The following is a 24,610-nucleotide window of genomic DNA, read 5'->3' on the forward strand; positions in this document are numbered from 1 at the left end:
TGGAGGTGGAGTCCACGGCAATGCTGCCAACCCCACTCGAGCAGGCACATTGTTAGAGGCTGTGCCAGTTTGACCAGAACTGAGGGGTTCTGGGACTCGGGGTGGTCAGTGCTCAGATCAGAAAAGTCCTGGGAAAATGGGGATGAGTTGGTCACCTGATTGGAGGGGCACTGTCAGGTTGGCGGGTAGAGGTGAAGGGGCAGAAGAAATGGATCTGGGTCCAGGTCTGGTCTTATCCTGGGTCAGATCTCCTCTGGGCAACACCCCCTCCCAAAACACACCCAACTTGTCCTAGGTAGGAACTGGAGAAACAGCCACTGTGCAGGGAGAGGCTGAGGGTAAAGGGCCACGGTAAACCTACCCTGAAGGCTTTTGGCACTGACATAATCCATGCTCCAGCTAACCAGAGCCATAAGCAGTCCCAGGAGCACCAGAAAGATCCAGTCTTCTCCTAATTTTCTTCTCACCACATGTCCCAGGCGGTGGACACAGCCTGGGAAGAGGGAAGGGCAAAGAAGAACAGCTATCCAGTCACTACTTTGGGCTCTGACTGAGGACTGGAGCGGAGGAGCAGGGGGGCCCCAGGGTCTTGCTCTATGGCTCATTCACTGAGCTTCTTTTCACCTCTCTGCCGGCTGCTGCCCCTGCCCCTTTTGAAGGCACCCCAGTCCAATTCCCCATGAGATACTTGAATGCCTTCTAAAACTCTTACTTCCTGGGGGTGGATGGGAGGGAGAGTAGGGAACAAGGCAAAGTGAGAGGAAGCAGGGAGAGATGCCCTTCCTTGTTGCTTGGAGGAGGACTTCCATGTGGATGTGGGGAGGGTGGAGGGCGGGCACATCCCAGTTCCTCTCCCAGCCCCTGCACCTCCTTCCATTCCAGATGCCTTGAGCCCTCAGGCCCCATCACCTTGACATTTAGAATAGTGATCCTCATCCTTGCTGTCCACGCTCTCACTGGAGCCTGTCTTCTTGGGCACCCCTGGATCCTGCTCCTTGTCTGAGAATTGCTGTTTGTAATGGCCATAAATCTGGACACAAAGAATGGGAAATGTCTGTTTTGCTGGAGGTAAAAGGAACAGACAACCCAGAAGCACAGAAACCCACAGGGAAAACAGCTTTTTAAAGTCTGAAGCAGAGGCACAAGAACTCTGCTGAGACTGGACGGCAGTGTCAATCAGGGGTTTTGTGCGTGGCTCAGCTTCCTGTGCGTCAGCGTCTGTCTACTACCCCAGCCACCCCCTTCTCCACACTGGCCTCCCTCCTAGGAATCCTGCTGTGGACCCGTGAGGACAGACAAGCAGGTAACTCTTGGTTTCTCCGTCTTAGTGTGTCTGGCCTTTCTTGAGGCACCTCAGAGGCTCTGCCAAGCTCAGAGAAAGCCCATCCACCTCACCTCCCTGTGCTCGTGTGCACGCACAGGAACCAGTCCCGGTCAGGGACTTCCCAGAGCAGGGACGCTCACAAAGAATGGAGAGGGCAGAGCAGCACCCCTCCGACCTGGTAGCCCTCTGCTTGCATCGCTGTGCAGAGCACGTGTGTTTGGGGCAGGGGGAGCAAGGGCTCTCACTGCTTTTAGTCTGCCCCCCACCCCCCACCACTGCACTAGCTCTGTCCTCCAGGACCAGGGTCAGGCCAGGCCGTGTTGCTGGTTCTGGGAAAGCCCGGGTAGGAGGGATCTCATTTCACAATATGAGCAGCAGTTTACGCCCCAGTTCTGGACAGGCTCACACTAACTGCCCGGCTCACGGCTGTTTCGTCTTCTGGGATGAGGTTAGTGACCGAGGGAGACAGTGTGTCCCTCCCTGCCCCACCTGGCCCCAGAGAGCAGACACTACCCATGCAGCTTAGGGCACCTCCCTCCACCTGCCATCTCGGCTGCCTCTGGCCCCAGGCAGGTGGAGAAAGGGAGGGGTGCTGCAAACCAAACCCTGGCTGGGAAACACCTAAAAAAGCCAAATCAGAGCCAGCTGGTTCAGGGCAGGGGGAGGGGAGGGACAACCCAAGTCTGAAGGGGATGCTGCGTCTGGGACTCATGAACAAAAACGCTGGTATGTGGAGGGGGGAGGCTGCGCATGGGAACAAGAGCTGAAACAACGTCGACAAAATATCGATAACTGTTGAAGCTGGGTAAGGGGTGCTTGAGGATTCATTACATGGGTCTATTTTTAAGTTTGAAATTTTCCATAATAAAAATTAAACAGAGAAAAACTTAAGTCTAAACCCCTCTTCTTTGCTTTCAGGCCACCTCTACTTCCCACATTTTTACCATTCCTTTGCAACACAAATTTCCATGCTAGTCTGCCTGGTTTCCTGTCACCAGAAAGTGCCTTTTACTAGTTTTCACTCTCTCCACCCAGGTAGGTTGGTGAACATGGGTGAGAGGAGCCCTGGGCCACAAGGGTCTTTCTGTCCCATCCTATCCAATGTTCCAAGGCCAGGGCAGGCCCCAGCTTCCCTAAGAAGTGCCCCCCGCCCCCCGCTTCTACTCACCATTCCAGCCTCCCCTGACTTTGGGTCCCCACTCCCCACTGATTGCCCAGGGTTGCCTCATGTCAGGGACTGACTAGGACTGCAGCGTGAATCCTATGGACTCCTGGCCCCCAGTGCTAACTTCACCTGTGCAGACACCCCTCAGCTCCCCGCCCGTCTAGGTCCCCCTAATCACTCCTGGACCCATCTTTAGCTAAAACACTTTCAAGTCTGGCTTCCCGGTCCTGATAGGATCCATCCCATGACACTCTGCGATCACCTTTCCTCACTGACCCTCACCTCCACGTCTATCCATGGCAACCTCAGAAGCTTTCCTTTGCTTGTGCCCTCCCATTTCCCCTTTCCAGAGGTCTGCAACCCACTACTCCCCACTCCTGAGGGGGGTTATCCCTGGACACCCCCAATGAGCTCCCAATCCCCTCTTGCTGGGAACATACACTTCTACCCTCCCAGGGGCCTACTACTTAATAGGCTCTTACCACCCAAAAGTTTGATTGCATTTCTGCTCATTTTGACTCTGGTGTATCTCTGAACACTCATATGCAATTCAGTTAGCTTCCTCTACTTATCTCAGCACCTTTCTTCTGCCATCTGCAGAAGTGTTTGTGTGTGTTCTACGGAGGGTCAGGAGGGAGAGATCTGATGGTATCTGCGTAGGGGTGAGGGTGTAAGAGACAGCTTGCACACAGAGGTGTGGGCTCCCACACCAATCACTCCATGCCCGTTATGTAAGCACGAGCTAGTCAAGCATGTGTCGCTGTGCCGTTCCCCCCGAGGATTCGGGTGTTCTGTTAGTCAGGGTTATAAAAAACTGCATGGGTCTCTCTGTAAGTGCACGCTTAGCTGAGCTCAGCCCTTTGAAGGATTTTCATATTTTGAACACATTACCATGTACGTTAAGTTAAAAGGTTAACACTTCTGCCTCTTTTCACCTAATTCCTCAGTTCCCCCAAGCCATCACACAACTATCTCCTTGACTCCACCACCCCCTCCCCTTAGCACTTTACCTGTGTGGGGCGGGTGTTGGCACGGGGGCCTGCATCCCTCCGGAGCCTGTGCTGAAGGGCTCCAATCTCAGAGGGCAATCCGTAGCTGGTGCAGTGTTCAAAGGGCATATACTGGTACTGGGGAGCACTACCCCACCAGCTCTGTTCGCCCCCACGCCGCAGGGACCCAGCTGGCTCCATGTTCCCACCCTGGGCCAGGCCTTGCCCCTGTCCTCCCCCCAGTACAGCTCCTTAAGCCTGTTCTCTCGCCTGTCCCCAAGGCGTCTGGGGCAGCATGCCCACCCCCAGCTATTTATAGCCATCTCTCCATCACATGACCCCCCCCCTCCACTGCCACATCTGATCTGCTTGGGGTCGAAGCAGGTGTAAGAGCAGTGTGGGGGAGGGGTTGGGAGGAGAACCTGAGGGACAGCCCCACAGGGAATTCCCTCAGCAGGGCCAGAGCACTGTCCCCCTCCATAGTCACAAGGAGGCTTCCAGCCCCAAGCCACTGGGCCCTCTCTAAATATTGCTCAGACCAGGATGGAAAGCGGCTCAGCATGCTGCTCTCCAACCTGTGTGCTCCCCGGGGAGTGACGGACCTGCACCCTCCAAGGGCCCCGCCTTCTCTTCCATTCGGGGAAAGGTGAGGGGTGGGCGCTGGATGGAGTGATCTAAGGTCTGGGAACACTGGGTGGGAACTCACCGGAGAGAGTAACTGGTGCCTCTCTGCATTCTTTTCCTGTTGGGTTGCTCCCAGCTCGATATCGTCCCAAGATTGAGTCTTCATCTGTTGGACCAGCTCTCCCAACCTATCCGATTTTCAGTTTTCTCCTCCAGCTTTGCTATTTCTATCTGCCAGAGGCTGCTAATAATGCTTTGGTGTCATCCCCTTGACCCCACCCTTATTACCCACTGGGTGTGGGAAGCAGGGGTAACAGCCTTGGGTTCTGGCCTTTCTCCCACTTCCCAGACAGATATGTCAATCACACCAGAAGCCTGGACTCTCGGGGAGGGACTGAGCCTCTAGTTAAGACTGTGGAGCACCTGCCTAGGTCTGTCAGGGCAGGTTAGATAACAGGGGAGAAGGGGAAGTGAGCCAGGGGCATGGGGGAGGCTGGGGGTGGGGACGGGGAAGTACTCTGCTATTTCCCTTTTCAGATCAATAAATAATTTTTGACCAAGGCCAAACTACTCTATCTGGAGTCACTTTTTTTTTTTTTTTTTTTTAACTGACTTTCCTAGGACCATGCCCTGTGAACTCTTCACCTTAGGAGAAAAGTTACAAACACGAGCCAATGTGTAGATTAGAATTTGTCACCAGGTAGGGTCTGCCCCAGGATATTCCAAGGTCAGGGACGGCAGAAGAGGGACACCAATCATCTGGTCTACAATTAAATCTTGATCTCAGCTAATCGAAATTGTCCAAAGCAGGTGAGATGGATGCCATTAAAAGCAGGCTGTGTGGGGCACCAGGCCGGCTCACCTAATGGAGCATGTGACTCCTGATCTCGGGCTTGTAAGCTCAGACCCCATGTTGGGTATAGAGATTGCTTAGACAAATATTTTTTAAAAAAATAAAAGCATGTTTTCTAACATAAATCCTACAGCTTGAAGGCTTATAATCCACCAGCAACGATTAAAAACATGTGACAGTTTGAGGGACCAAAGGCTGTGACATTCACCTTCTTTGCAGGCAGAACACAAGAGATCTAAGGATTAGGTATAGATGAAAGGAATACTTTCTCAATAAGGAGAGTACCGTGCCAAAGTGAAAGTAGATTCTTTGGGGGGCTTCGGAAACAGAAAGACTCTCACCTTTTGTGGAGTATGGCTCTCCTGAAGGTAGCCAGTTTCTACAGGCACTCAATCATCCCAAGAACACAATGACTATTTCTTTACTATTCCTTAGAAAATGAGGACCTGGTTAGAGATTCCAAGATTTGAAGGCAGAAATCAGTGGGACTAGGAAAATCCTCATTCCACCAAGTCAAGTAGAAATGCTAGCTGCAATTCTAAAAACCAGATTCTGAAATTGGGAAGGTCAAGGAAATGTACAGCTGCTAATGCTAGAGAGCAAGGATTTGTAATTATCTTGAGTTTGACATCAGAAATAGTTAAAAGCTCATGGGCTATCATCCTTCAAGAGAACAAGAAAATAAAATGTAAACTATGACCGCCCCTCACCCAACAACCCATAGGTACTGTGCTTAGGGTCTTATTTGGAAGATGGGTTTCTGAGGATTCTGTGAAAAGCTCCAACATCTGGAAACGAATCTGTAAGCATGCATGCATTCTGTAAGGTATACATACTGTGTAAGGTATGCATTCTTCTGAGGTTTTGAATAGATTTTCTTGAGGTCCATGATACTAAAAAGTAAAACCTATAGGCTTCTGGAATTGCTATTTGAAGGAAGGTTGTCAAAAATGACCATATGGGACACATGTGCAGGGGAAAGTGTGTGTTGGAGTATAGGAGGGTGTGAACAAGCCAGCCCCTTGGCATCCCATCAATTTAAGCATGAACTTTCTGGGTTACACCCTTGTTTTCAGACCTCTTCAAATCTGGCCCCCCAGCCCACTGGATGACACACCATTACACTCTCTTTTAAGGACTTCCGGCCATCACTTTCCCTCTGCACATCCAGCCTAGCACCAAACCCACGACCACCTACTTCCTAGTTTCACCTAGGCAACTATGACTCCCTCACCCCACACTTTTTCCCTAGATGTACTCACTGATAGTCATTTCTCCTCTACTCCTCATTGGACCCTGCCCCCCCAATTCTTGACAAATCCTCGGTCCCTTCCAAGACCTACAGAAGGCCTTCCTGATAGCCCTGGACAGGTCTCTCTCCCTTCCAGTTTTCAAACATGATACACTTTTTGCCTATTCTCTACCTAACCGGCACAAAGATGGAATAGTCTCTGGTCTCAGGCTCATTCTCCCAGTTCAGTGGGAAAAACTTTTTCCCAAAAAAGTGAGGAAAAAAAAATCATGCTAGGAAGTCCCAGAACCAATACTGTTAGCAAGGAACGTACACTCAGCTAACATTTTGTTCACATCCTGACCTTACTTTCTACAGAAAGGCAGTAACTTAGTGGGTTATGGTTATAAAAGAATGCATGCAAAAAACTTACAGTGTTTGCCCCCAGAGCAAGCACTGAGTGGAATGCCTGTTATCGTGAAGCTCATCGTGCCAGAGTTAATCATCCTCAAGTGCAAGGCCTTAACACCTAATACCTTGTCATTTACCATGTATATTTAATCCTCATGGGGACCTTTTAAGGGAGAAACAATTTTCCTCCTTCTTAGCAAAGGGAAACTGAGGTTCCATGAGGTTAGGTACCTTAGCCAAGGTCTCCAGTATCTCAAAAGGCTGAGCCAGCATTCAAAACCTATTTAATTTTAGAGTTCATGGCCTTAAAGCTACATTTCTTCCTTTTCTGTGTTTTGGAAGTCCTTTGGAAGTCCTTTGAAGACTCATTTCCCTCTTCTGAAAAAAACGACTGGGAAAAATGACTAGCTCGTCAGCCCACAGGGAGGGCAGACTGTGAAGGTATAGGTGCTCCCTCGGCTGTGGCCATTATTACTGCGTTCCTCCTCTGACCAGACAACGCCTGCCCTGCCCCCCCTCCATCGAATGGAGGCTCTGCTCTCCCGGCCCCCGTTTCCTCTTCCCCCTTACAGGAAGCAGGATGGAGGAAAGCAGCAGAGAAGGGCAGCCCCCAGCTCAGAGAGGGGGATAATTTTAGCAGAGAATCCCTGGCAGAGGTAGCAGGGGGGAAGGGAAGAGAGCTATGAAATTCAACCTGATACTCTCATTCAAGGGCGGGGTGGGAAGGACACACAATCCCGGTCTGAAACCAGCGCCTCGCTCCGTAATGCCCAAACATACCACACCTCCAGAAAGCTTGCCTATGCTGGAAATGGGCACTTTGCTTACTCCCACAGCTCCAGTAATTTCTTAACCTCTTTGAGACTTTGCATCCCTTCCTCCCCAGAGGACAGCCCCTACTTTCTCCTGCGGTGCAGCCAAGCAGCGTCAGCAGGCCTTCTGTGCCTTCCTTATGTTCTTCAGCCAATTCTCCTCCCTCCACTTGCTGATATGCTTCAGCTCAACTAAATCTTTTAATTTTCCTCCTCCTCCGTATCTCCCAACCACTTTCTCCCAGGTCCCACCGATGCTTCCTACCAAGATGTTCCTAGAGAATTTCCCATCTCTTGCTAAGCCTCCACGGTCCACATGCACTTGCACACTTGCCTCTCCAGGCACACACTTTGGATACACTGCACCCCAAGAATTTCCCAACATACAAAGCCCACTGCTTAGATCACTTTCATGCTGCCCTGAGTTCTCTTACAGTCCATGTCTACTCCAGAAAACCTTAAATCCAACTTGGGACCACAAAGATTCTGTAATCCTCACCATCCTCCAATTCCAGCCCAATCTCTTTCTCCAGCCTCCATCCCATAATCTACATAATCCAGAACCAATACTGCTTGCTAATGACTCTTAGGTCTCCTCTGACCCTGAGAAATCCCAGTGCCAGCTATATTTTGGGCAGCTGCCTATGGCCATGACAGCTGAGATGGGCCCCCACCTGTAAATGTAACAAAGATCATGGGAGCAAAGGAAGAAGGGTGTTTACCTCTGTGTATGCCTTGGGAGGTGGTGAGGAATGCTGTAAGGGGCCAAGCAAATGAGAATATGTGAGTTTCAGAAGATTATCTGTGGAAAAAGAGATATCAGGCACACATCAGCAATAAATATGAGCATTTATTTGGCACCTGAAGGCAATATAAAATCCTGGCAGTGGGAAGTGGAAAGGTTCTATCACCTAAATACTTCCATGATACTGACCCAAGGGCAGGACTCAGCAACAAGTCTCCAAACCCCCCGGCTCATAGAACAAGTATTTACGGAGCACCTGAACGACTACAGACTGAGCACTGTGCCAGGAACCATGGGAGATGCGGAAGACATTGACACATGACAGCTGTCTTCACAAGCTAGCAGTATCGGTGGATAAAACACCACACACGAAAAAACCCAGAGTATAAATACTAAACTGTGTACATTGTTCAAGGGAAATTTTGTCCAGAAGTAGGATCCTAGCAAGGATTCTTTCCTTCGCCCAAAAACACTTACTGAAGACCTACCATATGCCAGGCACTGGGTATATACTGGTGAACAAAAGAGACAAAGAGACAAGATTTTTATCCTCAGGGACTTACAACCTTAGTAGGCGAAACAAAAATGAACAATGAAGCAAGCAAGTACGTGATTATAAACAGTGCTAAGTGCAATGAAGGAATTAAACAGGATGTAGAAATAAAGAAACACAGAAGATTTATTTAGGGACAGAATGGCCTAGGAATGCCTCCACAAGAAGGTGGCATTTAAGCCAAGACTTGTGGAGAATGGAGCTCAGTAGACCCCAAAAAAGTGTCTGTGATGGCGCAGAGCAGGAAAGGGCTCAGAATGTTTGAGAAACTGAGGACGGCACCAGGGAAGTCACTGAGAGGCAAATCAGCCTTTAATGAGGGACAAGGGGGAAGGCAGGAGCCCTATAGGCCAAGGTTAGGAGTCTGGACATTACTTCAGATTTAATAGAAATCTTAGCAAGGGAGTGACATGATCAGATTTATATTTAAAAACCCAAAACCAAAATCTGTCATATAGAGACTAGCCTGGAGAGGGCAAGAATGGAAGAATAAGAGAAGTCCCTGAAGAACAGGAAAAGCACCATATACGGACAGATAAAAAAGGCTGCTAGGGGACACAGCATATACAGCGACAGCCTCTCTAAGACAGAGACCTAGGAGAAGGGAAAACAGGCCATATAAAATCAAAAGGGGATTTAATACTGAAACAGAAAGCAGGAACAAGCGACTACATTACATCCGTGAGCAGCCAAATGATCCAATTAAGTAGTATTTTAGACAGATTTGGTGACAGCAGTAAACAGGATGAGCTGAAGGTGAAATGGGAGAAATAGGAAGTAGGGAGATAACAACTAGGATGCTTTTTATAGAAAAGGACATTTCAGAGGAAGCAAAAGATAAGGTGACAGGTTACAGAGTATGAGGAAGCATACCACTCTTATCTGCCTCTGCTAACACTCTCTGCTGAGGTTCATTTCAGTGACCAAGCTCAGAAAGAGAATAACTGATTAAGAAAACTTTGGAACTTCCCTGGGCAAAGATCAACAAGTTCCACGTACAAGGCATCCAAGCTGTAACCTCTGCCGAGAGGCTGGATTCCTCGAGCCCAAAGCAGCCAACTGTGGAGCAGAAAACCCCGGCCTTCCACTGGGTGGCCTTGCGGTCCTGCAGGAAGTGCACTGGTCATGACCACACAGCTCACGACCACACACATGGCAGCACTGTGCCGCCAGTCCTGTTTGCCCGTTTGAGGCAAAATGAAAACATCTACGTCGAATCAAGACACTTTCCAAACTCTCAGTCTGGGATAAATGGGGTTGGAATAGGAAATTAAAAAAAGACAGGAGATGGTCTCTGAAAGGTCTTAGCTAATGTAATAAAAGCAATTACCAAAGTGCTGTCTACCAAAGCCCTAGGGGCAGGAAGTGAACATAAGCAGCTGGGAAACCCACACGCCCTCTCCCCGTAAGGACACCGTGTTCATAACATCATCGGCTAGGCTCCTCCACTGCAGTCGAACGCTCCTGGCAACTGGTCGGTACAGAGCCAGCTCTACAGGGAGGGAGCTGCCACAGGAGGGGCTGGCCTGTGGTCCCGCACGCCCAGGCGGAGAGGACAGGTGTGCTCCACAAGCCCGGGAGATTCCCAATCCCTGAGGGGGAACAGAAACCGTGTATCGGAAGAGGACAGGCCTCATCAGGCCTGTGCGCGGCAGGGCTGTGGGGACGGCGTCACGTGGGAGGGTGGCCCGGGAACAGGTAGAGGTGGCGGCACAGGGTGCTGCAGTACTCGGACATCTCCTTACAGCGGTGGAACTCCGTGCCGGGGGCGTAGCCCTCACGCTCCTTGATGAGCGCGTTCACCTGCAAAGGCAGAAACCCATGGTCCCCATGAGCATCTGGGCATGAGAGGCAGGCCAGAGACGATGACAAACGGGGTGAGGGAAGAGGAGGCCGGAACCCGAGCAGACCGAGCCTGACGGAGGTGACTGACCTTCACGAGCATGTCGGCCACGTGCATGTCACACGCCCTCTCGGAGAACACCTGGGTGAGGGCCTCAATGTACCAGGAACCCCGTTTGGTGTTCCGCATGGCGGCAGTCCCTGCAACAAGGACGGTGTCACCCACAGTGTGAAGGTCATGGCACAGCTGACATGGGGGGTGTCCCAAACTCTACTACCACGGCACCTGTACCCTCCCCTGTCAGAGAGCCCAGGGGGGAAAAGTGCACATCTCCGAGAGCGCAGCATTGGACTTCCCTCTGGGAGCTCTGAATACCTCTGAGGCAGGCATAGCCACAGATCATGTCTGAACGCGTGGGCAGTCGGGTCTTCAGCAACTCCTCTTTGCTGGCGTCACTCTCCTCGCACTCAGAGGATCCTGTGCTGTTCTTGCCATCCTGCTGGTCCACCCCACGGTCCGTTTCATCTGTAGCAAAGGCAGACAGAATGGACAATGACGTTATTCCCTCCCGTGGCTCTTGCGCCTGCCACAGGCAAGCCAGTGTTCCCTGCCACCTTGACTGGGAAGAGCCATTTCCAGCTGCTGCCTCCAATCTCTGGCTGATGAATTAAAAAAAAAAAAAAATCGTTACTCCCATTCCTGCCCAGCACCCAGCCGTTACCCAGGGGAGCACCCAGCACCAGGCTCAAGCATGTGCACAGACGCAAAGTCCAAGCTTCATCCACTCTGCACAAGATGGAAAGTGGCAATCACATACTCCTTGTAAACAGAACTAAAAATCCTATGTCTGTAATTCATTTGTTCAATTAGCAATATACCTGGAAGTCACGGTCCTTTTTATGACAATACACTATTAAATACTGACAATTCAGTTTTATATATAAATAAGAAAACCAAGTTAATAAACTGGTAATATGATTACTACATGCATGCTATATAAAAATGACCTCAAATCTATGTATCAATAAAAAAATTAAAAAAAAAAAACCCTAACCATGATCAGTTTCTAAGTCTTTTGGTATTTTTAAGTTACCTATTAATTTCACAAGCCAAATTGTGGCAGGCATCCAAGATTTAAGAGAAATCTGTAAAAGGAAAAACTTAAAAATTGGGATAATTTGACTCATTTCTTCTATATTTCAGCAGTTTTCAACATACCCTGACTACGTGTCCAACCTCCTGACCCAGGCCTTATCTATGCCCAGACATATTCCTATTTGGATGCTGCAGTTTTATTTTGGAGGTGCGTGGGGATATGGTCAGTAGGAAAAAGAGACAGGGAGGACACACAGCTCAACACACCAAAGATAAGAGAGCAAAGTCTTTTACAGTATTCCCATTTCATGCAACACTCAAGAGAACCCAAAAGGCAAGCGAAGCTTGAAGAACTACAGGGAAATGACCGAAATTCACTGATCCCAAAAAAGTTACCGAGCAACTGCCATGTGCCAGGCACCACTTTGCATTACGCCCTAGGGCTGTAAAGACTCCTGCTCTTATGAAGCTCACACTCCAGTTTAGGAAGCCAGGCAACTGGAGAAGGGAGAGTAATTTTACAGACACCAATTGTATTAACTAAGTACAACAGAAGACAGGTGAGCTGAAATCTTCAAAGGTCATCTCTTGAAGGATTTAATTTTAGAGAGAAGATTCAGATTATCCCAGAAAAGAGTAGTCCTCCCTATCCAGATCTGATATTGTATATATATCTCTGAATATAGGAAGAGAAAATGACCATAAATGTCTTTCACTTTATTTTGCCAGTAATACCTCTGAAAGGAAACAGGCTAAGCTAAATGTGTCCCTCAAGGAAAAGGAAACTTCTTTCTTGCCTTCATGTCTCAGATCTATTCATCAATAAGTGTTATTGCTTCTTCCAATAACACAAAATCCCATCTGTTTTCTGTATGACTGCTACAGTCTTTGAGGAGATTAATTTTCACCCCTTCGTTCAATATTTATTAAGTGCTACCATATATCTGGCAGTGCCCAGGGCCTGGGCATCCAGCTGGTGAATAAACAGTAAGTTCCTGCCATCACATACCCTTTCCTCACTGCAGCTCCCCAGCATGGTAATCGTCCTGGAAAAGAACCCATCACATTATTCTTGAGCTACCAACAGTCCCACACTATTATCTGCTGAGGTCCAAAATCTCAGTTTAAAAGGTTTATCATCAGCTGGGTGGATGTACTGCCTGCAGCCAGCCTTAACTCACCACACACCTACAGATGCCCTGTCCTTAACTTAGATCTGGGCAGACTTCTGGCCCCACACATTTTGGGGGAGGGAAGGGGCTGTCCTTTTAGTCTTGGTGTGTTTATCATCTTGTATCCATTTCCTCTGGAAGGCCCTATTTACTACTCCATACCTATGTAGATTTTATCCTTCTGGGTCCAAATTAAGCCTTAACACATTAAGACACTTACTAAATGTCTTCAAATTAAGCCAACTTAAAACAATCTATTCTCTCTTACTCCTTCATATGCATGGCTTGTATCTCACTAATTTCCCCCTTGCTTGAGGCCTCTAAATTATTCTCAAGCTACTTCATGTACACTTGCTTTATCTTTCTAGTAACTGGTAGGCTCTTTTGAGACACACATTTTTTTCTTTTTTCCTTGTTTTAGATAGTAGCAGTTTGAGAGACCACACATTTTCTCTTGCTTTTGTGACAGTATCCTAGTCACGTTGCAGGACCTTAATAAATTATATTCTTTGGTGATATTAGGAAGATATCAACAATGTTAACCATTTACATTCATTGAACACACAAGAGAAAAAAAAATTATTTGAATGTTAGGACAAAGTGACCTTTAAACCAAACTATAAGTCCCTTGAGGGCACTAACCATGCTATAACAGTCATGGCTGGCCTTTTCTGTGGATTGACTATGAGCCAGGTACTGTGCTAAACAAGACCTTCGTATGTATTATTCCATTTAATTATCACAACAATCTTATGAAGTAGGTCTGATCACTACCTACATTTTACATGGAGAAAATTAAGGTGGAGGGACATCAAGTAACCTCTCTAACTTGATATAACTAGTCAGTGGTTAGAGCTTTTAATTATGACGGTTTCCCTCTAGGAGAAGAAGTATGCCCGCATGTCATTCTTCGGAGCCTAGTCTTGGCATCCTGGCTCTTGGAGGGTAAGAGACTGCATGCAAGAAGAGGGATGGAAGCAGCTCAAGGACGAGTAAGAGCCAAAGCCCGATGTGGGGCTTCTGCATTGCTGGCCTGCATGGTACACGGATGAAGCAGAGAAGAGGAACCATGGAGTGCAGATGAAAAGAGAAGAGGGGAAGAGGGATCAAGAAAGGAAAAGAGGAAGGGTGCGAAGGGAGAGAGAGAGAGAGACAGAGAGAGAGGAGACGGACAGAAGCTCCTTAACTGCAATGAATAACAGAAACAAGCAGACCAGAGTGAACTGCACAGAAGAAGTGAGAGTTCTCCAGGAGGAAGGCGAAGGCACTGATAGTGTCCTGAGAAGAGGACACGGTGGTGCACAGAGAGCTGACCAACCTGAGAGCCATGGGCTGCCCAAGTCCCAGCACACCCCATGCATTGGGAGACACTTACAGAGCAAGAGAGGCGGTGGCAGCAGTGAACAGAAGGAGGTACCCAAGGGATCCAATAGCACCTGAGAGGAGCAAACAGCAAAGTGAGAGCTGGTGGGAGGCTGCCCAGGAGCCACCACCCAGGTGCTGATCTGCCAGGGCACTCACCTCCACGGCAGGCCTGGATGAAGAACATTTTCGGCTTGTTTTGTAGGTTTGGGCAGCTGGCGTTGTCAAAGAGCCGAAAAACCTCTTGAAGCTGCCAGAAAGAAAGAAAAGTGAAGGGAGGTTAAGTAGACCGCAGGCCTTCCTGAGTCCTACGTGTACTACAGCAGCCATTACCGGAGAGATGGGCAGGCAGGAGGGGAAGTCGCCTGGTGTGAAGAGCTGTCAGCCCCAAGATGACACACACCTGAAGCAGTTTGCCATCCACACCATAGATGCCTCCCTCCACGCCATGAGACAGAAGCGCCACAATGCAGGAGTCAGTGACACGGTGGGCAGGTAACTGGGCAAAATTCTGAAGTTTCTCTTGCATTTCCTGGAGGAAAAACACCTTTTAGTCTTGTTCACTGCTCTCTGCACCAACATAATCTTTCTTTGGTGTTTGAAACTCTACGCAAGAGAAAATGTTTTCTGTGTATTACTGTGGTCAATGATAAGAGAAGTCAGAGACCCTAGGAGAGGCTAAAAAAAGCTACGCACTTATCAGAAAAATGCATGACTTCACACACAGAATTCTGAATACAATTTCACAAAATCCAGACTCACTGAGATATATTAAGAACTTCTGGACTAAACCAAGTTACTAATAAAGCTAATTATGAGCTAGTTAACTTTATCCACTCCCCAGTCATCAACCCAATCCTTTTGTCAGAGCAAATGCCCTTATACATAAATGGCACAAGGGGGACCACCGGGTGAACTATGAATGAGCAAAATATCTATACAGTCATAAGGAAATAAACCATTCTGACAAAGGGCTAATGGAATCATAACAGAGAATAATAGTACTTTCATGCTGTTTTCGGTCTGAGATTTTAAGTTCCCAGAGACGTGATATGTGCATAAAATGCTCCATTCACAGAAGAGCACACTGTCTGAAGAATTCCCCACAGGGCCATGGCTACATACATGGGCTACAGGATTGGAGGAACCCAATGTTTGACCCTTGGGTTCACAAATTGGAACCAGTTATTTGGCCCCTCAAAGCTCTAATATTCATTTTGTAAGAAGATAATTAAGAGTAAATTTTTTCCAATTTCATAAAGATTAAATGAAATACTATGTAGAAAGGATTTATAATGATGTCTGGAACATTGATGTATTGCAAAGTTCTGCCATTATTATAATGTGCGTATCTAACAAGGAGTAGCAATGTTATTTTTTCAAAGAAACCTACTACGGGTCAATCTTGGCGTCCAACTTAAGAATCTTGCCTATGGTGCACCAGGTTGCCATACACCACTATCACTCTACCTTAAGCATTTGGCCAATTCAATGGCAAGTTACGCAAAATAGTAAATAATCTGATACAAACTGTTAAACCTGTTTCCCTCTGCAACTCAAGAAGTCTGAGTGGTCTCTCCTATTTGAGACCAGAAGACAGAAAACAAGTTCATTTTACTATGAATTTTAGTGAACTATAATGAGTATAGTGATAGCAAACTAGGCAAGACAGTTACAGCAGAGCTTTACTTAAAGTTACCAGGGACAGCTCCCAATAAAAAGCACACCTGTACAAAAATTGCAGCGGTTCTGGAAACCTAATGCAAAGTTTTGGGTCCCAGGAAACTATGTTTTAATAAGCCCTGACATGGTGATTCTGACACACTAAAGTTTGAGAACTACTGGTCTACTTGTTTGGAATACTTCAGTTTGCAGATAACTGAGATAATTATATAGAAGACTTGAAAGTCTATAACTAAACTGGAAATGAAATTGGCTTTATTGAAAAGTATGAACATTTTCGGGCAAAGAGAAGCCAATCATAATACTGGAAATCTTAAGATAGTAAAAAGATATCCAAAACTCATTTACTTCAAGAATATATAATCTCAAGGGAATACAGAAGTATGAATGTTCTTCTGGAGTTGACCATAATAGAATTTTTTTTTTTTAAGATTTTATTTATTTGAGAGAGAGCAAGAGTGGGGGGGGCGGGGGGGAGGAGGAGCAGGGGGAGAGGGAGAAGCAGACCCCCCGATGAGGGGGAAAGCCCGATGTGGGGCTCAATCCCAGGACCCTGGGATCATGATGTGAGCCGAAGGCAGATGCCTAACCGACTGAGCTACCCAGGTGCCCCTTGAAGAGAATTTTAAGAGTAGTTGATGTTAATTTTGCTGGAAGAAGGCGATAAAAACGTAAGTTTGGCACCTACTCACAAGCATTTTGAACTTAAGTGAGACTTTTAGGTCAGTAAATAGAGGACAACAAAGACCAAGTAAGAACACACACACTTGGTAATCAAATTTAACAGTACTAAACTGATAACTGGGGGTTATTCATTTGGGGAAAATTTTTCTAAAAGTAGCACAGCTTAAAATAGGATCTCTAGATTTCTTTCTTTCTTTCTTTTCTTTTTTTAAGATTTTATTTATTTGACAGAGAGACAGCCAGCGAGAGAGGGAACACAAGCAGGGGGAGTGGGAGAGGAAGAAGCAGGCTCCCAGCGGAGAAGCCTGATGTGGGGCTCGATCCCTGAACACCGGGATCATGCCCTGAGCCGAAGGCAGACGCTCAACGACTGAGCCACCCAGGCGCCCCATCTAGATTTATTTCTGATAAAATTACAGTACTTCTAAAAATAGCAAGGTCCTTAATTCTTGCCTGTATTTTTAGCTGGAGGCTGGAGGACACAAGGGAGTAAAGTATAAACCCTCTGAGATGATACGCAAAATGTTATGGCTAGCTGCATTTTCCAGGGATGACCCGTAGCGCATCCTTACATTTCCAACGCAGTCTGTGACCCAGATGCAAGTTAAAAATCAATACCACATGGTAAAAGGAAATTTGCCACTTTAAAATGTATCTCATTTCCTTTTTTTTTAAAGATTTTATTTATTTATTTGACGGAGAGAAAGACAGCCAGTGAGAGAGGGAACACAAGCAGGGGGAGTGGGAGAGGAAGAAGCAGGCCCCCAGCAGAGGAGCCTGATGTAGGGCTCGATCCCAGGGATCTAGGATCATGCCCTGAGCCAAAGGCAGACACTTAACGACAGCCACCCAGGTGCCCCATCTCATTTCCTAATATGTAATAAATTGTAATTCTGGAACTAGTAACCTCGGGAGGGAGGCACAGTGACAGAAGACTTTGATGACAAACAGAAAAATGGAAAATCTACATAAGCATGAGAATACATGTACTGTCCAGCACTGCTGAGTGAAGAGGGTTATCTAAGACTACACTACTTCGAATTTCTAAATGCAATTATTTCTAAAGTCAAAATGGTATAATGGGGGGAAAAAGGACCTTAATTTTTTTGGTTCTCTTTGCTCACCAAATAATCATATGATAAAAGAGTTGAGTCTCTTGAGAAGTCCTACCAGGAAGAAAGTACTCTGTGCAGACACCCAAAGAACCAAATTATCATATCCATTGTAACTACTTGGTTTTAACTTCATCTGAGAATTTGATAGGCCACTGTTGTAAACTCACATTTCTGACTCTCCAGAGCTGAGGACAAGGCTACACAGGGAGGGTTCTATCCCAAGGGTCAGTCCTATGCCTTTTGCTCTTGTTACTCTACTCCCCTTCTCAAAGATCTCATACTCTCACCACTTGAAGTATTTCTCCTACATAGGTAATGCCCAAATTTACATTTTTGGTCCTGACTTCTCTGAGACCCTCAATTCCTTACTTTTCTATCTTTTTCCATATGCAGTCTTTTAACCACCGAGTGTTGATAGTACAATCATGCCATTATGCTGTTTTCACACGTATTCTTTCCCTCTTGGTCCACTATTCTGTCCAGGCTCCCAACATCTTGCATTGGCATTCTATCAACTCCAAACTGAATTCCCTGCCACTGGTCTCTACTTCATTCTTTTCAATGGTGCCTTGAATCATCACTTTAAATGTATCACCTTTCTGTTAAAAAAAATTACTAATGGTTTTCTAAAACAAGTAAGTTCAAGGCCCTGGCATTCTGGTCCCTTTATCTCCGATCTTATTTTTAGCACTCCTTTTCCCTAGCATTTGGTTTACCCATTAGGTCCCTAACATCACACACACATTTCCTATCTATAGGCTATTCTCCCTGCCTAGGACCCCCTCACCACTCCTCTGTGCTTTAGTGGCTTCTTCCCAGGCCAGCTCAAGTCTCACACCCTCCATTTATCCTTCTGACGAGATCTACCCAGGGTGATTGTTTCCTTCTCATAACTGCTGTAGAAGACACTGTCTACTCCTGCTTGGTCCTTCAGAATATAAGGGGAAATACTTCCATTTTTGCTGATGTCAAGACTCCCTCATCTAACTGATATCCTGTAAATTTAAGATTCACATTTAAAAAAATTTTTAGTATAGCAAACATAGTCCCCCCACCATTATAAAGTGCTCCAATTAATTAATTTCGAAAGTAAGCTCTACGTCCAACGTGGGACTTGAACTCACAACCCCAAGACCAAGAGTCACATGCTCTTACACAATCATTCTCACAGAAGAATGCTAAGATACAGAAATAAAGACCACAGACAATGCTGAAGACAAAACAGATTCTCTACCACAACAAATCAAAGTGAACTTCCTAGAAACTTTGATTTTACCATTGACATTTCCAAAGGGAAGTTTAAGAAAGTGCTATTATTCTGGAATCAAAATGAAGAATTAGGGGTGGGGGGATGGGTGAAACAGGTGGTGGGGTTTAAGGAGTCCACTTGTCATCATGAGCACAGAGTAATGTATGGAAGTGTTGAATTACTATATTGTATACACAAAACTGTTTTAACACTGTATGTTAACTAACTGGAATTAAAATTAAAACCTAAAAAAAAAGAGGAAAGGGATAGAAATGAAAAAAAAAAAAAAAACCCTGAAGAATTAGTATCTATTTACCAATAAGCTACTATCAATTTCAGAACAGAAATACCTAAAGGTAACTAAGTCAGCAGTATAGCTCAGTAATTGGGGTTAACAGGGAATAACAGATAATGAAAATGCTTGTGATTTGCAGGAATCCAGTCTAAAAGTAATCTCCCTTAAGATCTGTCTTGTGGTCACATAGCTGGTAAGAGTAAGGAATTTCCCCATGTTAACTCATTAAACTGCCATGGACAGTTCTGGCAAACCTCCATTTGCAAGAATGTCATCTGCCAAAGTAATCTTTTGAACAGTAACTGGACTTCTAAGCAACAGTATCAAATCAAGAAATAAATGTCCGTGTTGTCCTGGCTTATAAATATCTTTCCTGATTGGCTGGGTGAATCTCAGGTTCTCCTCACGTCCTGAGTGACTGGGAATTAAGTGTCTGAATATATAAGAGAAATAACAACCCAACCAGGGACCAGTATTACTCAGGGAGAGCACAGCGACTCTGAGAGGCTGCAAGGTGAGACCAGAACAGAATGAGTAAAAAGGTAAGGAGAAGAAAGTAACTTGAGTAAGACCTATCCAGCGGGCAGAGAGCAGATGTTCCTGGCCCCACTGTTGCCCAGCTCTCTACTATACACATTAGATGTACCTGTGCAGTCTGGTCAAGTAGAACATGGACTTTGTAGCCCAAGAGCTTGAAGAGGGTGACCAGAGTACTGTGGTCCACATCCCCTCCGGAGCGAAATTCCAGGTCTTTCTCTCCAGTGAAGTGCACATTGCTCAGCACCAGTGCCAGGCCACGAGGCCGAGACTGCAACCTATAGGCCTGGGGGTGGGGGAGCCAATTAGAGCTTCTCATGGACAGAAACTGTTTCCCCAAATAAACGAGACATTTCAAGAAAACAAAGCCATCAGATTCTTGTTAACCCCACCAAGTCAATACAGAGAAATGCCCACAGAAGATAACCAATCAGTACTGACTTTCTGACTAACAAAGCAGGAAGGAGCTATATATGCAAACTAAGTTCAGACACCCAGGAAAGGTGTCTCATTCCCTAACTTTTCCTCTTGCATTCTGTAGGACTTACCAGCTGGTAGTGTGTTTGATAAAACTCAGGAGTGCAAGGCTTCACCTGAAGGCAGGGAGGACCATCTCCATTGTCTAGGGAGTGTTCCATAGTATCTGTGGCATAGAGAGCCGAAAAACTAGTGTACAATCTATGTGTCAGTCCCAGTACTTCCTTATAACCTAAGGCATCCTGTTGAACTGGGGTTTTAATAATTACTGGTTTTGCTCACTCCCCTATATTAGAAGAGCCACGAAGCCAGAGACCCTGTCTGCTTTTGCTCACCACTGGATCCTCCACACTTAGCCCATACACAGTAGGTGCTTAACCCACTGAATGACTGAATGGGATATCTGATAAAAGCCTTGTTCTAATCACTAGGCTACTCAGTCAGCAGGCTAGTGGCCCATAACATAGTCTTTTCTCATCCTAAAATAACAGCTTTAAGGAGCCAGGCCAGTCACGTGTAGGAATTTCCTACCTATACCAGTTGCTCTAAGGACTAATCCCCATGAAAAAATCATCTGTGATGGAGGGGAAGCAGGCCCAACCAATATCCCATCTAAACTCTCCTGTTAGTCCCTAACAAATTCACTAAGGAGACTGTTCCCAGTATGAATGAAAACAGGTATCGTGCTAGGGCAAAGTCAGATACCAGTAAAGAAAAAAGTCTATCTGTGGGATGTGTTATCCCATCAATTCTCACCTGGAGACAGGCGGGGCTGCTTGTGAGGGGGACAGGACTCACACATCGGGAAGGAGAGACTCAAGTCGTAGTCACAGCTCAACTGTAAGAAATCAGGACCCACCATGCCAGGCCTTAAGGAGATGGTCTAGTCTGAACAAAACCATAATCTAGTCCCCCCCACCCTGTCTCAAAAATTCCTTTCCCACCAAACTAACCCTTCTCAACACACCACACATCTAGGGCTCCATACCGGTGGGAGTGCATGCTGAAGACCAGAGAGGGTTGTGAGCAACAGGTCCTCCAGGTGACCCTGCTTGGTCTCCCTCAGGGCCACACAAAAGGCATCAAAAGCCTGGGGACCCCTTTTGGGCAGCAAGTTGAGAAGTTCCACATTTTGGCTGAAACTGCCCACTTTGGCCTAAGATAAAAGAATATAACATAAAATCATATTTATTTATTCAGCTATAATTCTCTCTCTCCAGATGACCTTCCTACTAATCTCAAGAATCCTTTTATAGGAAAAATACATGGATGGGGGAAGTCTTTTCTATTATTCTTACATTATATATCTTTTCTGTTAAAGGTTTAGGTAGAAGGGCATTTCCATTTCCTTAGAAAGGTTCTACATCCTTGCCTCACTTCATCATGCTCTGTTCCTGCTCCTATGACCAATTTACTGATTTGGCATTTCTCTGTTGCTTCCCAATACCTGAATGTGCTCTCTCATTTCCAAGGTGATGATGTCCTTCTCCAGGAGGTGCTCTAACAGTTCACTCAGCAACAGCTGTTTGGCTAGCACCACTCGGTTCTTTTTCAGTGCTTCCTGATGGTCAGGATGCATGCCACACGCTCCCAACACCCTACAGATAAAAGGCAGAGGGAAAGGCTGTCAAGTACAAGATTCGGCACAGAAGAGTAGAGTGGAAGAGGTGTGGGTAGGAAGAACAAAAAGAATGGGACTTATGACAGCCAATATTAGGCATACTCTATTGAATCTGGTTAAAATCAAAGTAGTATTAAGCAGTAACACACCAATCATAAAGAAATAATATATAATTTTTTATGGCGTATGTTCCACTGAGACCATCTTCTGAGATGAAGAGTCTGTCTAGGGGAGGGAAATACCTACCTTGACAAAAATAATACATACAAAAGAAGGAACGCTCCTCTGACAGACCAATTTCAATTAAGAGATTATTCCAAAAACATTTCACATTATTTATCTAGGCTGATAAAAATAATGAGTTAAGATGATCCTGGGTGAGGAATAAAATAATTTGATACAATTGCAAAAGCTCAAACCAACGGCTGGCTTTAATAGTAAATAAATGAGACAGGCTGACACACACACACATTACTCTATAGCCCACTTCTACCAATTATACCTGTGGTCTTTAAAACTTAAATTCCTGTGATAAAATGACAACAGAAATGATCAGAATCCTGTAAGAATTAAGAACTGTATAAGCAGCAAGTATGACATAAAGTCACAGTAGATAAATACCCATGACAAACACAATCAACGTAAATTGAGATCACTTGAGTTAAAGCATAAAGGCTAAATTGTTTCGGTAATTTATGAGGGATGTCTTTATCTCAAGGATTCTTTGGTTTTGTTATTGGCTTGGAAAGAGATCGGCTTCTGTTTATGAATTTTAAAAATCCCATTTCCAACATATATCATCTCTGTGCCTCGTTTATATAAATGCAGAGCTCCCCAGCTTGCTTAGTCAGTTTCCAAAAACATGACAGCAGTAAGGGCCTGATGGCAGAGAGAAAGGGAAGAGATAACAGCTTCAGTTCATAACTTAAAAACTATTTAAAGATGCATACTGATTTCAAAGATGTTAAAATGTGTGTGTTGGGGAGGGGAATGGGCATCTTAGAATCAGTTAAATACCATGCATTTATAGGATGTACTTGGCTTAACTCTAGGTTAAAGATTTATAGAGGAGGGAAAAGCAGAGTCCTGAAATTGCTGAGGGACCCAAGAAGATGGAATGTGGGATCCCAAGGCAGAGAAAGTTGTAAAACATTCCTAAGGCTGGAAGCAGCCAACTAGGGTTAAATTTGGAATTTGGGACAGTGATGTTTGAAACTCCATTTTAACTTTAGGTTTCTGTTCTACAGAAATACTCCCGTGACTCCAAACCTTCAGTAGAAACCTGCTACAATACATCTTGAGAAATCAAAAAACCCTTTTTAAGAATCACCTTAGAAAACACCAAAGCAGTAACAATGATGGCATATATGAAACTGGTAAAAATGTTATTATGCCAACTGCAAGACATCACAGCTGGATGCTGGGTATTTCCTCAGGATACATATCATTGGTGGGCTAGGTTTACTCAAGCTTCTTCTCTTACTTAATTTCTCTTACTACTTTACCAGTAGTGTTTTTTCCTTAAAACTTTCTCCTCCCTTGTTTTCCCTGATATTATTCTCTCCAGTTCCTCTCTCCGCCTATGCTCCTGTTCCTGCAAAAGATCTTCAACCCGCCCTTAAATGTTGACATTCCATTAGGAACCCCCCTCAAAGAGCCTCTCCCTATTCAATCTCATCCATACACACAATTCCCTTAATTGACTCCCAATTAGTGACTCTTTCAAGTTCTAGACTTAAATTTTCAGTCAGTAACTCATTAGGTTTAATCTGAAGTATTATCCATTCTCTACACACCTGCTCCTTCCCCTATTCCACTTGAGGGTTTAAGTCTCAAATACGGACTTTTCCCAAAGTAACCATGATCCCCTAGAACTTCAGGACACAGCTGGAAGTGGCGGAAGGAAAAGAGGAAAGGACACAAAGGGAATTCTTAAGTCTTGATTCTGTCTTTCTGCAGGTTCTGGCTCCAAAGTCCTAAAGCGATCTTCTGGGTCTGGACCACGATGCATTAAAATGTTATCCAGGGTCATGCTTGCCATGAAATCATGTAACTGGGGCAGAGCCGGGGATACACTCCGAGTCTCAGAACCACCTTGTCCTTTCAAAGTACTCAAACCCCAAAGCTTATGTCGACTGCTTTGAAAACCTGATCATTATACCCAAAGCAATACGTGCCATGATAGTGTCAATCCAAGTCAAATGCACATCAGGCAGCATCCCGAGGTTTGCAGGTCTCGTCCGTTTTTAAGAGGACAGAGTAAAGTTCCTCATAAAAGAATAAGGGGAAAGAAAGGATGGAGAATCTTTAAGAAAAGCCGAGATTTGGCAGCACTGGAGAGCTCCTCCTCTTCTGAGCCCCTTGGGTTGGACAAAGCAGGCTGAGGCGGTCGGCTCACGAGGAACAAGGCCGACAGGAGGCCGCCGCTCGCGCGCCCCTCGGGGGCTCAGCCCAGCCTCCCACCCTTGGCAGCAAGGGCGGACACGGCTGCTTCCAGGGACTCCGAGGGCTGGGGACGCCAGGGCCATGACCCGCACTCCCCTCCTTGGGCCCCACGAAGGACCTATGCGACCCTCCCTCACTCACCTGCGCCCTCTGTCAGCGGCCATTAGCGCCTTTCGCTGTAAGGCTGGCCGAGAGCCCGCGCTCGGCGCCGCCATTTACCGCTTTTCCCGGGCTGTGCGCGCACCGCCCACAATCCAAACAAACCGAAAGCCCTCGCGCCCTCTGCATCCCTCCCCCGTCCGCCAGCGCACTATGCGCCTGCGCG

The 24,610-nt window shown here is 46.2% G+C and overlaps 2 protein-coding genes across 4 annotated transcripts in view; both read right to left on the reverse strand.

Annotated features, from left to right (window-relative positions):
• CLCN1 (chloride voltage-gated channel 1) overlaps nt 1-3,679 on the reverse strand; it is a 31,061-nt gene extending 27,382 nt beyond the window's left edge. Inside the window, 3 exon segments of the mRNA XM_040643881.1 lie at nt 362-493; nt 910-1,030; nt 3,500-3,679. Coding sequence (XP_040499815.1) covers nt 362-493; nt 910-1,030; nt 3,500-3,679 — 433 coding nt within the window.
• Nucleotides 3,680-8,239: 4,560 nt separating this feature from the next.
• Nucleotides 8,240-24,591, reverse strand: CASP2 (caspase 2). Of its 3 annotated transcripts, XM_008697299.2 has the most exons (11): nt 24,427-24,587; nt 21,667-21,817; nt 21,208-21,375; nt 20,976-21,057; nt 20,291-20,385; nt 19,852-20,028; nt 14,583-14,711; nt 14,339-14,429; nt 10,926-11,075; nt 10,641-10,750; nt 8,240-10,510 (listed from the first exon to the last, which is right to left on the reverse strand). In XM_008697299.2, the coding sequence occupies exons 1-11, from the start codon at nt 24,498-24,500 to the stop codon at nt 10,379-10,381; spliced, it is 1,359 nt and encodes a 452-aa protein (XP_008695521.1). In that variant the 5' UTR covers nt 24,501-24,587; the 3' UTR covers nt 8,240-10,378. The 3 variants fall into 3 exon arrangements, with proteins under 3 accessions (XP_008695521.1, XP_008695523.1, XP_008695524.1); XM_008697301.2 differs by lacking the exon at nt 21,208-21,375 and having other exon boundaries at nt 24,427-24,588; XM_008697302.2 differs by lacking the exons at nt 8,240-10,510; nt 10,641-10,750; nt 10,926-11,075 and adding an exon at nt 14,189-14,253 and having other exon boundaries at nt 24,427-24,591.
• Nucleotides 24,592-24,610: the final 19 nt, after the last annotated feature.

Source organism: Ursus maritimus, unplaced genomic scaffold, assembly GCF_017311325.1.
Source record: "Ursus maritimus isolate PB19 unplaced genomic scaffold, ASM1731132v1 scaffold_3, whole genome shotgun sequence".
Classification (NCBI taxonomy): Eukaryota; Metazoa; Chordata; class Mammalia; order Carnivora; family Ursidae; genus Ursus; species Ursus maritimus.